The 14506-nt window shown below is 38.3% G+C and overlaps 1 protein-coding gene across 1 annotated transcript in view; it reads left to right on the forward strand.

Moving 5' to 3' along the window:
• The first annotated feature begins 234 nt into the window (after positions 1–234).
• Znf654 (zinc finger protein 654) overlaps positions 235–14506 on the forward strand; it is a 39189-nt gene continuing 24917 nt past the window's right edge. Inside the window, exons 1-2 of the mRNA XM_048346448.1 lie at positions 235–483; positions 13020–13165. Coding sequence (XP_048202405.1) covers positions 298–483; positions 13020–13165 — 332 coding nt within the window. The 5' untranslated portion in view covers positions 235–297. The remainder of the gene's footprint in view (positions 484–13019; positions 13166–14506) is intronic.

A 14506-nucleotide genomic window follows, 5' to 3' on the forward strand; every position in this document is an offset into this window, starting at 1 on the left:
TAGGCGGTCCTCAGCAACCGCCGAGCTGTGGCGACCAACAGACGCCAGGTCTCACAAGCAGACGTCTGATTTGGCCAATAGGGTGAAGAGGGCGGGCGTGACTGTGATTGGCAGCCAGATTCTTCCAACAAGAACGGGGGGCGTGGGTGGGCGGAGCCGGAAGTAGCGCCAGCCGAGCGGCCCCTGTCCGGCTGGGGCGGGGGTAAGGGGGAGGGAACTGGAGGAGGAGGAGGTTAGCCGAGGCAGCGACGGCGGCGGCGGCGCTGGGGCTGGTACGCGCTGGGCGGCGAGAGCCTCATGGCGGAGGAAGAGAGCGACCAAGAGGCCGAGCGCCTCGGAGAAGAGCTCGTGGCCATTGTGGAGTCCCCGCCGGGCCCGGTCGGGCTCAGAGCTGTGGACGACGGCCGGGGCGGCTCTGGCCGCGGCAGCTTCGGTGGCGGCGTCGGGATCAGCAGTCGGGATTACTGCCGACGCTTCTGTCAGGTGAGGCGCCCGTCGGCCGCCCCGACTTGTCACTGGGTCCTGGGCCTCTTGGAGTCCCCCGGCCTGGCGGTTCACACGTCTGTGCTGTGTCCGGGGCTCGATTCTCCGGCCAGGCGGGGGGAGTGGAGGGGAGCCTCCTGTCTTCCCCGGCTGCACCGATCTGGCGTGGGGTGGGGGACGCGGAGCAGGACGGGGTGACTTGTGGACTTGGGGCTGCTGAGAAAGTGAGTTTGTCGAGGTTGGGGAACCGGAGAGAAGAGTCAGCTGGCCGGAAAGCTCTGTCCTGACATGCCTCCCCGGCTCCGGCAGACCCCCCTCCTGCCCTAGGGTCCCGCCTTTCTTAGGTTTCTCACACCGGTCCAACTCACTTCATTTGGAAGCTCGGGTAACATTTTGTGCCACTCCTTCCCGCCCCCTCCCCCCTTCTCTTTTTTCGTGGACCGGAGGTCTGCCCCTTCCCTGCCGCCTCCTCTCCTGTCATTGCCACCCCTCCCCCTCGGCCAGGGTCTCCTGTCATACCCTCACCGAATTCTGCGGTGCCAAGTACCCCTTTGGCTTTGGCGCTGAACCAGTTACTTCCCCCCCCCCCCGACGTGGGGGGGCTGTGGCGTTAAACGAGTGTTATAGTCATCTTTCCAATCCCCCTGGCTCGCAGGGTTTACTAATTGCGGCTTGGAAAGTCCTTTTCCTTAAACTATTGGTCTTGTGACGTCATCCCACCCAGTCTTTAAATTATATTGTTTTATCATGTAAATTTCAGTGTTGAGTGACGGTACATTACTTCCTGTACTGTCTTTACTTTTAGGCATAGTTCTAGCGTGTCCCAATATAATACCAATCTTCCTGCTTAGTTAAGTTTGTGTAAATCCTTACACACATTTACAATTTCATTTTCTAAATTTACCACACTTTTTTGAAAACCCTTTTGAACAACAACAAAAAAACTTTTTCATCCCACCCCTTTTAAAATTAATATCTTGGATTTATAGGGTTTAAATCCTGCCTTCACCATTTTTAGCAGCTCACTTGGCAATGTTACTTAACCAGTCTCTGTGCCTTAGTTTTCTTTTTTGTTAATAACTAGGATAGTTATTAAATGGGTAAATATATAAAGAGTTTGTATAATTTAGCTATTAATCTCATTCTGGTCACAAGTATGAAGTGAATCTAACAAGAAATAGGCATCATGTTTGCTGACAGTTTGATTTAAGCCTTTCAAACATGGAAGGAAAAACGATGAAGTTCATATTTTGAAGGCTGAAACTGCCTTGGGTGGATTAGGTTCTCTTAATGCTGTTGATTTTCTTTCTTGTATTATTTAAAAAAAAATGGACAGTCATTGAGTCTTCTGTGTTAGCTAAACATTTGCTTTGTAACATAGAGGTTGTGCTTTGTATCTACTGGAGTTTTAAGCTTCTGAAAACCAGTATACAATTGATAATTTGAATATATTCGGGGCAAAAACATTTTTGCATCTTTCTGTTTTGCCTTTTATATCCCTAGCTTGACTTTGTATTACTTTTTTTTTTAATGCTGGTATTGAATCTAGGATCTAGGTTCTATCACAAGCCACACCTCCAGCCCAGTTTTTGTTAGATTTAAAAATTTATCTAATTTACTATCCCTTTATTACTGAAAAATTTGAAATTTGTTTTCATACTAGACCATTTTCCAGAACCTTTAGCCATTATTTTGTTTCTTAAAATCAATTTTAAGAACAATTGTAACCTGTGAAAACCTGTGTTTGGATTCTGGGAGGCCTAGGCACAAGGAGTCAACAAACAAGAAACAAACCCGTGTCTGATTATTGGCAGTAAAATGTTTAAAGAACAGATAAACTTGACTATTTTATAAAATTATAGCTCCTGAATATCCAAGAGCATAAGACAACAAAAAGACCCATACACTTTTACACTATGAAGTTATGAGTGAGAGGCTAGGGCTGTGAAGTACAAAGCCCAGATTTTAAACTCAGGTACTTCAAAAAACAAACAACAAAACAAACCCGACAAAAAAAATTGTAAATTGGATTAGAGGTGTGGCTGAAGTGGTAGAATACCAACTGTGAGTGGGAAAAGTTAAGAGCCTAGACTTCAAACCCTGGTACCAACCTGTCCATTGGTCTCCCTACCCCCAAAGAAGTTATGACTGAGTTAAATTATACTAGTATACTTTCTTAGAACCAGCTTTTACTCCAATACATATTTTGTAATACTCTATATTTAATCAACTGATCTGTTCCTGTTCTACTTCATCCTTCCAGGTAAGCTTTTTGTGAATTTTAGATGGAATAAAAGAATCATTTGTATTAGTTGGATTTTGTCTCCTCCTTGATAGAATAGTAATAGAGTAATTCTCTTTTGAGTAAGGGAAACAGTGGAGTATATAACCTAATTCCAAACCATTGTTCTCCTTTTAAAAGTTTGATTTCTTAATATTTAAGAGGGGTTATATTATGTACTTTTCATTCATTAGTAAATTAGTTAATTATGAGTACTTAAAATGGATAATTTACACTTGGATAGGTGACTAAATGAATTATGTATCTAGCCTAGTGATATTGAGGAGAAGTCTTCCAATTTATTGCCCTCCTTGGAGAAAAGTAAGAATCAGAATTTCTTGTATAAGGCAATGAAAGGAAGAACACATTTTTGAGGAAAAGTTTTTGTGACTTTACCAATAAGGAAAAGTAAAACAGAAGACAGTATAAAGATGGACCTTTCCTTGTCCTGTTAGTAGACTCAAAAATGGCTTAAGTATAACTGGCCCTTGATTTACAGTGGATTTGCTTTGCTGATGTAAGCAGGCTGAAAGTAGCTTTTATTGAGAACCTATTAACTCCTAACCTGAAGGACAGTTAGAAAGTTGAAAACAGGCTTGAATTTAGATTCTAGAGGTCGATAAGCTGGGATTTGAACTCAGCCTTCAATATCTACTGACTGAAATCACATACAAGATCTCTAATTATAAAGTGAATTTTGGAGGGGGGCAGGCAAACAGGTGCAAAGAAAAAGTTCTTAATACATCTAGGAATTATGGGTAAAGCATTTAAAAAGTACTCTTTCATTATGTTGTAGTGATGAAAAGTAGGAAACAGATCATTACTGTCTCTCTGACTTGTTAGGTGCTGTTCACGGTTCCCTAATTCCTGGATTTACAATAAATTGAAAACTAAGCAATTTGAGGTACTTTAGGGGCTTGGCATAGCGGTAGAATGCTTGCCTTGCATGCATGAAGCCCTGGGTTTGATTTCTCAGTATGACATACACAGAAAAAGCCGGAAGTGGTGCTGTGGCTCAAGTGGTAGAGTGCTAGCCTTGAGCAAAAAGAAGCCAGGGACAGTGCTCAGGTCCTGAGTCCAGGCCAGGCCCCCCTTCCACTTCCCCCAAGAAAAAGGTACTCTGTTCTTAGATTGGTCCCAGAGAGAATATAGTGAGTAATACGTATGTCTGGAAATATTGTGATATATTAATGAAAGTAAACTTTAAAGTTATTTTGAACCACAGTAGGCTTAACAGCATTTCCATGAAGATGTTATAGATATAAAGTGCAAGAATGAACATAAAATTCTTAGTATTGTACCTAGCCCATAGATAGGCTTAAATAGAAGCTATTAATACTCAGTCCTGCTAAATCCTCTGCAGTTTAAGAGGGGCATTGATAATCTGGTCTGTTGATAGTTTATACTTTGTATCCTACAGTACTTTAAAACAAAATTTAGAAATGTAACCGTTCTTAAAAAATCTATTTGTAAACATACCAATGATTTGGAAAACAGCTACATTTTCACCCCAACAATATAGCTTCTCACTTGACAACAGTAAAATATTTTTAATTGTTATAACCCACAGCCAGTGGGGGAGAGGCCTGAAATGTTGTTGAATCTCCTATAATGCACTGATAAATCCAACAATGAAGGACTGTCTGATCTACAATAAATATAGAACCTAGGTTGAGAAACCTCGCTGTACACTTTACTTTGGGATTCTTCGTATTTTGTATGTAATGGTATTTGTGGCAAAAAGTTTTAAATAATTCTCAAGTAATTTCTAAGCAACTACTGCCAGCTGTGTAGCATTGCTGTACCTAAGAGAACAATCTTCATAGAAAGGTTTGCTCCACTGTTTTTATATGTGTCCATGTGTCTTTGAGAGAAATTCAAACTTTGCTTGGGAATAAACAATCCTTGGTCTTGACATATAACTAATACATCTAGCCTTGTAAACAGTTTCCTAGGCTATGCAATACATTTTTATATTTTTTGTGGAGGGAGTACCAGGGTTTGAACTCTAGATCCTAGGCTTGGAAGGCTCATGCTTTACTGCCTGGGCTAAACTTCCAGCCCCAGTTTTTTTTTTTTCTTTTTATTTGTTTATTAATTGAACACAATTTTTTTTACAAGGTGTTGTGCAAAAAGGGTACAGTTACATAGTAGGGCAGTGTGTACATTTCTTGTGATATCTTACGTCCTGTTTTTCTGTAGGTCAGGTAGACATATATACAATATACAATGTATCAAGAACATATACAGTATTCACAGACTTGGTCTCTACTGTCTCTCCGTCTCCCTTTGTTAACAGTCATATATCAGGGAGATCATGCCCCTTTGTTTTCTGTGTTCTAGGCTTGTCTCGCTCAACATTATTTGTTCGAGTTCTGACCATTTCCCTGCAAATAACAATATTTCACCATTCCTAATCTCTAGGTAGTATTCCATTGTGTATAAGTACCATATTTTTTGGATCCATTCGTCTGTGGAGGGGCATCTGGGTTGTTTCCATATTTTGGCTATTGTGAATTGTGCCGCGATAAACATGGAAGTACAAATGTCTTTTTGATATCTTGGGTTTTCCAGCCCCAGTTTTTAAAAATATAGTTTTATTATGATCATAAATGTGCTGTACTGAGGGGTAACCATTTTATAAGGCAGGTAATGAGTGTATTTCTTTTGTGGACATTACCCTTTCCTTCACTTTCCCTGGGTTTTCCCCTCCTGTCCCTGCCCACAAGTTGCATAGTTCATTTTTCCACGTAGTGTATTAAAAGAAAGTCTTGAAGCTGGGTGCTGGTTCATGCCTGTAATCCTAGCTGCTCAGGAGGCTGAGATCTGAAGATCGGGGTTTGAAGACCAACTGGGCAGGAAAGCCTATTAGACTCTTACCTCTCATTAATCATCAAAAAGCCACAAGTGGAGCTTTGGCTCAAGCAGTAGAGCAGTAGCCTTGAGTAGCCTTAGGAACAATGTCCAGGCTCTAAATTCAAGCCCCAAGACATTCTCAACAAGAATAGATGCACGCATGAACATATATATATATATATATATATATATATATATATATTTCTTAAATATTTTTAGTGTTTTTTTTGTTGTTGACTTGGCTTAGGGCTTTCTGGACCAAGATTCCCTAAATACTTGTGATGACAGGCATGCATTACCAAGCTTAATTGGTTGAGGTGGGGACTTATTTTTTGTGTGGTCTGGTCTCAAACTGATGCTCCCAATCTCTGTCTCCAGAATACCTGGTACAGGCATGCACTACTATGCCTACCCTCCCCCACCTTTTAAATAACAATTCTGTGTGTAAACACTCTGCATTTCATAAATTCATGGTAACTATTTGGTGACAATTTTGAAAAAATGTGACCTATATTATTTAGTCAACCTGATCCTGTTTTAAATGAATATTACTATGTAATGGTATGAATTTATGGGATAGTGAGACAATAATAACCTAAGTATGAAAAGAAGTTCATTTGTGTAAATGTGTTATATAAGCTCCTGAAATCCAGTACATTAATACTCTATACTTACCTCTGAAGCAGTAGTAAAGAATTTCTTGGATTTGTCTTTCTGGGCTATCTTTGAACTTTGACTTCTCAGAGCTCAGACTCCTGAGCAGCTAGAATTACAGGTATGAACCACAAGCTCACAGTGCATTTTCTTAAGTTACAGCTTTGATAATTTCAGGGAAGAAAAAGTATAGAATACACCACAGTTAATTTCAACATACAAAAAGTTAATAATGAATGTTATTATGTTTTTATAGTGAGATGGTATGGGTATATGTTTTAAATGCTCATAAATGATAAAATTTAAACTTTCAGACTCCATATTACTTATATTTAGTCTTGGGAAATCCTACCAACGCCAGATAAAACGAATGCATGTTTTTGGATTTTATTATCTGTCTACTTACCACCATTTGATGGTGAGGTCCTTTACCAGAGATTTCCCAGATACAAGAATCTCTTAATGACACCTCAGATTTGTGTATTCATGCTCATTAGAGTGTATGGAAAATATATCTCATTTTCTTTCATATGGAAGAGTAAAAACTAAGAGCTTTTTACACCACTATTCATCAGTTTTTAGATACCTAAAAATAATGTGTACCTTTTGAATTACCCATTGTTCTTACAGAATTTATTTCTTGGGAAATGTTAATTTGCACATAAGTGTTCATGACAGTACTAGGTATAATAAATAAAGGAATAAAGATTCAGTACTAAGACTTTTTAAATAGTGGGGTCTTGTTTTAACTTTCATTAATTAAACTATTTTAGTCATAAAATGATGTTTTCAGTGAGTATGTAATAATCTAGAAGGATAAAACTCAACATTAAGTGAAAAAAATGACACAATTTGACTAAAGGAAAGTTCATTCTCATTGTAGTGACATTTGAGGTTTAGAAGGAGGAATAGCTTTACAGGATGATCGTTTGAGCTATATCAGTAAAGAGGATTTCTTGATAATCCATAAAAGCATTTCCATATTCAAGTCTTTGAGTGCTTGGTAAAAGTTATATATTTGCATTTTCTTTTGAACAAGCCCATGGTTTTTTTAAAATATATTTTTATTATCAAACTGAATTACAGAGAGGTTACAGTTTCATACATTAGGCATCAGATACATTTCTTGTACTGTTACCTCGTCCCTCATTCCCCCCTCCCCCCCATGAGTTGTTCAGTTGTTCAGTTCATTTTCATCAAACAGTTTGTAAGTATTGCTTTTGTAGTTGTTTGTCTTTTTTTTACCCTGTGTCTCTCGATTTTGGTATTCCCTTCCACACGGTTTCCAATATACTCAGATAAGATACAGAGATGTGTAGGTACAACCACAGGAAGGTGAAACAGGAATATCATCAGTAATAGAGGCTACAGTCACATATGGCACGTTGAAAGTATTTACAACTGTGCTATAACAATTGTTTCCATAACATGGAGTTCATTTCACTTAACATTATCTTATGTGTTCATAAGGGTATAGCTATTGGGCTATTCTTTTGAACAGGCCCATGGTTTTTAAACTAAGTTTCTCTTAAGAATTTCAAAAATCTGGACATAACAACAAATACAACTCAATAATAACACACCAAAGTAATGAGCCTTTAATGTAAGTCATTGTTGTACAAATAGCAGTACCTTATTTTGCTAATAATCATAGTGCATCCATTGTTTCATAATACAGCAGTGTTGAGTAGTTGAGGTGGAAGATAGTCAATAAGCTATTTCCTTGCACTTTAAGGAAAAAAAAAATATGTCAGTACCTGTCCTAGATTTTCGTGTATTTGCAACAACCTTATGAGCACTATTTTTACCTTCATTTTCTAAATGATGCAGCTGAGACTGAGAGGTTAAGCAACTACTCCCAAGAAATAAAATGAGAAGGGAAATACATCAAGATGTTAATGGTTATATGTGGGCAATGCATGACGTGAATTTTTTTCTCTAATATTATGAATTTACTATAGGAGTATGAAAAGCTTATAATTAAGAGAGGAAAAATGTATAAAAATAGGTAGAAGTATAAGGTTAAACCTCATTTATCTTTTCTTAGATTTACTGCTTTAATTTCCTATGTTAACCTATGTTTATAAGTTTGACTAGATAAGTAAATTTTTACTTTTTATACTGGCATCTAATCTGAAACAGTTAGGATGGGATCCAGCAAAGTAGGTTTTTCAAAAGACTTCCATATTATGAAGCTGATTCTGATGTTTACTAGAATTTGGAAATTACTGGTGGGTATTAAGATCTGAAAAATGTACTGTTCTAGATCTTGGCTTAGGAGTTAGAATTTTGTAGAGCAACATAGAACTTAAGGGCAAAGCAGTGCCATCATTAGTATTTAATGCTTTTGTATGGTTAAAATATTTATCATTTTTGTTGGATGTGGAGACAAAACCAAAGGAATCTTATAATATTACATTGGGTTCTAAACTGAATATCTGGAATAAGTGGTAGTGTTGGTTGTTTTTATAGTACTGTATCAAATTCAGGCTCTTTCAGCTTGAAATCTACCACCGAGCTAGATCCTTTTCTGCCCCAATAACAGTTTTTTTCTTATTCTTTTTACAACTGTACTGGGATTGAACTTGGTCTGGTACCTTCTAACAAGTACAGACAAGTGCTTTCCCACTGTAGCCTTGCTCATGGTCTTTCTTTTTTTTCAGGAAGGGTCTCTGTTTTTGGCTGGGTGATATGATCTTCCTACCCCAAGACTTCACATGTAACTGAGATCAGAGATATGTACCACCACTGTTCAGGCATATTGGTTGAGAGAGGGATTTCACTTTGTCCAAGCTGTCTTTGAACCGAGATCTTCCCAAGTACTGGAATTACAGTTGTTATTCCACCATACCCAGTTCTAATAATAATTTGAACTTTCAAGGTTTTTTTTTTTTTTTTTTTTTTTTTTGCCAGTCCTGGGCCTTGGACTCAGGGCCTGAGCACTGTCCCCGGCTTCTTTTTGCTCAAGGCTAGCACTCTGCCACTTGAGCCACAGTGCCACTTCTGGCTGTTTTCTATATATGTGGTGCTGTGGATTTGAACCCAGGGCTTCATGTATATGAGGCAAAGCACTCTTGCCACTAGGCCATATTCCCAGCCCCATGAACTTTCACGTTTTAATTTAGGATGTCAGTAGTTGAGGTATAGGGGAATAAATGCCTCAAATTTAATCAATCAAATTTGATCAGCAAAAAAGCTAAGGAGAGATGCCTTAAGTATCAGCACATGCAGAAAAATATTACCACTTGAATCATCTCTCATTTTTAAGTTTACAAAGAGATTAAAGTCTACAATCCAGAGTTTAAAGATTCCAAATAGCTTCCCTCCAAGATCAAACCTTCCATCAGATCCAAAGGGCTCTCTGGTATTCTTCTATAGCTTGAGTCATCTTTCACTGCACTTAAGGAATTATTTTTATCCTTAATGTTTTTATTGTCTTTTTTTCTTTTTAAGTTCAGGTTAGTAGGAAAAACATTACTAAACTCCATCCAGTATTCACTAAATTTTGTATTTCCTTGACATTAATGACAGTTGGGATAGGGACTAATTGACTCATTACTTTTGCTGGTAAAATTGTGTAATATCGGAGGGAGGTTACATAACTAATACAGTCTTAAAGTAGATAGGCCTTTTAAAACTTTCCTTGCCAATATGGGTTTAGACTCAGGGCCTGGTGTTCTCTTACCTTTCTTATGGTTCCTGCCCTACCACTTGAGCTACACCTCCAGTTCCAGATTTCTGCTGGTTAACTGGTAATAAGGGTCTCAAAAATTTGTCTGTCCTGGCTGTCTCAGAATCTCAAGTGTCAGATTTCAGTCTCTGAATAGCAAGAATTAAAGATGTGAATACTGGCACCTGTTTGAATTAGCTTATTCATTGTGATAACAAATACCCCAGAAAACAACTGAAAGGGAAGAAAGAAACACTTGGCTCAGGATATAATAGATTGCAGTTTGTGGTTGCCTGGGTCTATTTCTTTGGGTCTGAGATGTGGCAGAGCATCATAGTACATATTAGGGAATGTGGGTATATAGAGTACAGCAGGAAAGAAAAGGAGTGGACCGTAGACAAGATATAGACTGCACAAATAAACTTTTGTGATCTTCTTCCTCCTACTAGCCCCCACTTCTGAAAATTACTATCACTTTTCAGTAACGTCAACAAATTATGTATCAATTGACTAATCTATTAGTTTGATCAGATCCAGACACTTAGACAACTAGAGGCCAAGCTTTCACTAGTCTTCATATTTAAACTATATCATACAGAAAAGACTGTTCCAAAACAAAACCAGCCAAGGTGTCAGCCAATTGTGCCAACTTCTATGATCTATAACTAGTTCTTTAATTTGGGTGGACAATCTCAAGTGGTTAATTGTGCCACTGTGTTGTCTGATTTGTGGGAAGAGTTAGTGTTCTTGCCCCTAAACTTTTTTTTTTTTTTGGCCAGTCCTGGGCCTTGGACTCAGGTCCTGAGCACTGTCCCTGGCTTGTTTTTGCTCAAGGCTAGTGAGCCACAGTGCCACTTCTGGCCGTTTCTATATATGTGGTGCTTAGGAATCGAACCCAGGGCTTCATATATACGAAGCAAGCACTCTTGCCACTAGGCCATATTTCCAGCCCCCGCCCCTAATCATTTCTTCCTTTCTGGTAGTATATTGATTTCTGCATTTATGCAAAGTTTACTAATTTACATGGATAGAAACCCCAGGGACAAGGTCTTGATTGATGTTCCCTACTTCATTTTTTTTAGCATTAAAAAATTTAACAACTTTGGTTTCTAATTAAAGAATATTGGTTGATGATGGCCCAAGATCATCATCTTAAATGATGAATCAAGCAACTATATTTTTAATATATAGTAGTATAAAACCTGTACATATTACAAGGTGAAGTTTGGATACATTTACAAGTCATACAGTATTGAGGCCAGGACAAATGTTTTGTCTCCTCAAACTCCCTCCCTGCCTTCCTTCCTCCCTCCCTCCCTCCCTTCCTCCTTCCCTTCCTTCCAGTCTTCCTCTAGTTGTGGTACTGGGGTTTGAACGGAACTCGGCCTCCAGCTTGGTCTGATTTGCTGGCTTAGCTGGGGCTCTACCTGTTTATGTTTATTTATTCTTATTAAGTAGTTGAATAAAGCAGTTTCAGTTTCACTAGTAAGGTTATGAATTCAATGCATCTTGATAAATGTCACCCCATCCATCATTCTTTTCCATCTTTCCTCATCCCTTCTTTACCCTCATTACATACTTTGATGTTCCCTACTTTGTGTTTCATCATATAAAAGAACTTTTAATTTTTATTTTGTGTTATCTTAGTACTCTTGTGCTGAAATAAATGTGTAATCATAACTTATGCTGTTTCTTATAAAGTAGGTGTCACCTGTAGTGTTAAAGCTCCCAGGCAGTATCTTTAGCTCTGTTTTTGTGGTTTTCTCTCCCTAGCTTTGTATACCAAGATATATGTAATCTTGCTTCCCAGGCTGTTGTCAGTACCCTGAAATTCTTAGGCCCATTGGACTACTGATAAGAGTACCCCTATTGTGCCCCATACTTATGTCACTTATTCACAGGTACTTGAGATGAAGTTGCTTTTTGTTTGATTTGTTTTATGCCATCCTGGGGTTTCAACTCAGAGCCCAGGCACTGTCCCTGAGCAATTTCTCTCAAGACTCTACACTTGAGCCAAAGTGTACCACTTACACCTTTTTTTGAGTAGTTTCTTGGAGATAAGAATCTCATGAACTTTCCTGCCCAGGGTGGCTTTGAACTATGATCCTCAGATCTACAGATCCTCAACCTCCTTAGTAGCTAGGATTACAGGTGTGAGCCAACAGCACTCCGCTTTAAGTTGCTTCTGATATTTCTGATGTTTATTCATTAGTATCTACTAAAAACAATATCTCTTCTGATCCTTGTTTTTTACCTCTACTCATTTACTCCTCTTTTAATTGTTGTAAATGCTTTAGACTAATCTTAAATTGGGCCCTCTTATCCTTTTCTTTCTCTGCTTTTTTGCTTCTTCAGATCTCTTATAGTACTCCTATAATGCCAGAATTAAAGTAAATGAGTCTGAGTTTATTAAAAAAGAAAAAGAAAAAATTCAGGCCTAGTGGTGGTGCTCATGCCTGTAATACTACCTACTCTGGGGACTGAGATCTGCAGATCATGGTTCAGTTTAAAGCCAACCTGGAGAGCAAAGTCCATGAGACTGAATACCTGTGGCTCAAATAGCCTTGTGTGGAAAAGCCAAGGAATTTATATAAATAATGATTGTCAGTAGTAAGAAAAAGGTATCTTTAACCATTTTAATGAGTTCATTAAATTAGATTATTTCAAATACTAATTCTACTATAAAATAGTATTATTGTTCATAGGAAAGATGTGACAGACTCACTATATCTAGATTTCATCTTTTTTGTTCATGAATTTGTCTCATGCCATTCTGTGTACATATGGAAAAGTGGGAAAGAATTAATATTAGTAATTGACTACATGCTTTTGCTAAAGAATACTGATGCATGGTCCTTAATATATAAATGAAGGTTCTGAACTTGATCCAGTTATGTCTGTATGTGTGAGTTACTTTTTGTTATCAACTTTGATGGTAACATGAAAAACTTCCCTTTCAGATTTACAGGTGACATGAACTGAGTAACTTTTGATGTATTTTCTAAGTATGTTCAGAAAATGCCCTCAACTTGTATACTAAATATTTCTATACTAATTTCTTCTTGATTGTTACAGGTGGTTGAAGATTATGCTGGAAGATGGCAGGTCCCTTTGCCTCAGCTGCAAGTTCTTCAGACTGCACTTTGTTGTTTTACATCAGCCAGTGCATCCTTCCCAGATGAATGTGAGCACGTACAATATGTTTTGAGTAGTCTTGCTGTGTAAGTACTCTTTACTTCTCCTAAACACACTTGTTGATGTATTTTAAGAATAGGTTTTTAGCCAGGTGCCAGTGGCTCACATGTATAATCCTAGCTGGAGGCTGTGATCTGAGGATTGTAGTTCAAAGCCAGTCTAGTCAGGAAAGCCAGAAGTGGAGCTGTGGCTCAAATGGTACAGTGTTAACTTTGAGCACAAAAGCTCATGGACAGTGCCCAGACCCTGAGTTCAAGCCCTAGGACTAAGGTGCACACACGTGCACACACACACACACACACGTTCTGTGAAAGAAGTCGTTGGTAAAATATTCTCAAAAAGAAAACTTCCATTTATTCGCCTAAGTTTCTAGTTTTAGTTTTGAACATTAGTAACAATTTTAGTTAAATGGAATTGTAGCAAATATTCTCAGCTCACTGCAAACACTTGCCTTTGTTTTTTAATTCTGTGGAATACCCTGGCATGCTTAATGCTAAATCCAAGAATTGAATGATTGAGGTCATGGTGGTTAGCAGAGAACTATCACGATGTCTTAAAACAGGCCTACTTCTTTAAAAATTCTTATAGAGAACTCTGAATTAAAATTATCTTCCTTGGCCTGGCACTGGCGGCTCACTACTGTAATGGTAGCTCTTCAGAAGACTGAGGTCTGAGACTTGTGGTTTGAAGTCAGCTTGGGCAGGAAAGTCCCGTGAGACTTTTATTTTCTATTTAACTGCCAGTATGCCAGAAGTGACATTGTGGCTCAAGTGGAACATTGGCCTTGAGCAAAATAGTTCAGGGACAGCCACCAGGCCTTAAGTTCAAGCTTCTTTGTACACGACATCATACTGGAAATATAGAATAGCCTTACTATGCATCAGACTTGCTAGCTGATGTGATAACTGAGACAACTACTAAGTGACTATGTGGCAGATAGCATACATTCTGTGGATATGTCCTCTTTGTACAGTATGTGATTAAACCACATTACTCAGAACAGCAATGATTTCAAAGTCATGTACTGTACAATTCTGAAATTTTCCATGCAAGATTTTTTGATGGCAGTTGACCAAAGAAAGCAAAATCAGACATGGGTGAGTAGCTTAATGAATATGTCTGATCCTTGCTGAACAATTTATTGAGGTTTTTTTTTTATTTTTCGTTACTGATACAGATACAAATATTGTCACTAACATTCTTAGTTATATTTGTATTATATTCCATTGTATGTGAGTGTATTTTTGGATTTCTAGTTTTTGCTTTTGAAAAATCTGATGTTTAGGTTTGTATGCATGTCCTTGAACTTACATGTGTTTAACTGGGGGATGGATTTCTTGTAACTGGAACTGCTAGATCAAATGACA

Source organism: Perognathus longimembris, chromosome 5 (assembly GCF_023159225.1).
Source record: "Perognathus longimembris pacificus isolate PPM17 chromosome 5, ASM2315922v1, whole genome shotgun sequence".
NCBI lineage: Eukaryota > Metazoa > Chordata > Mammalia > Rodentia > Heteromyidae > Perognathus > Perognathus longimembris.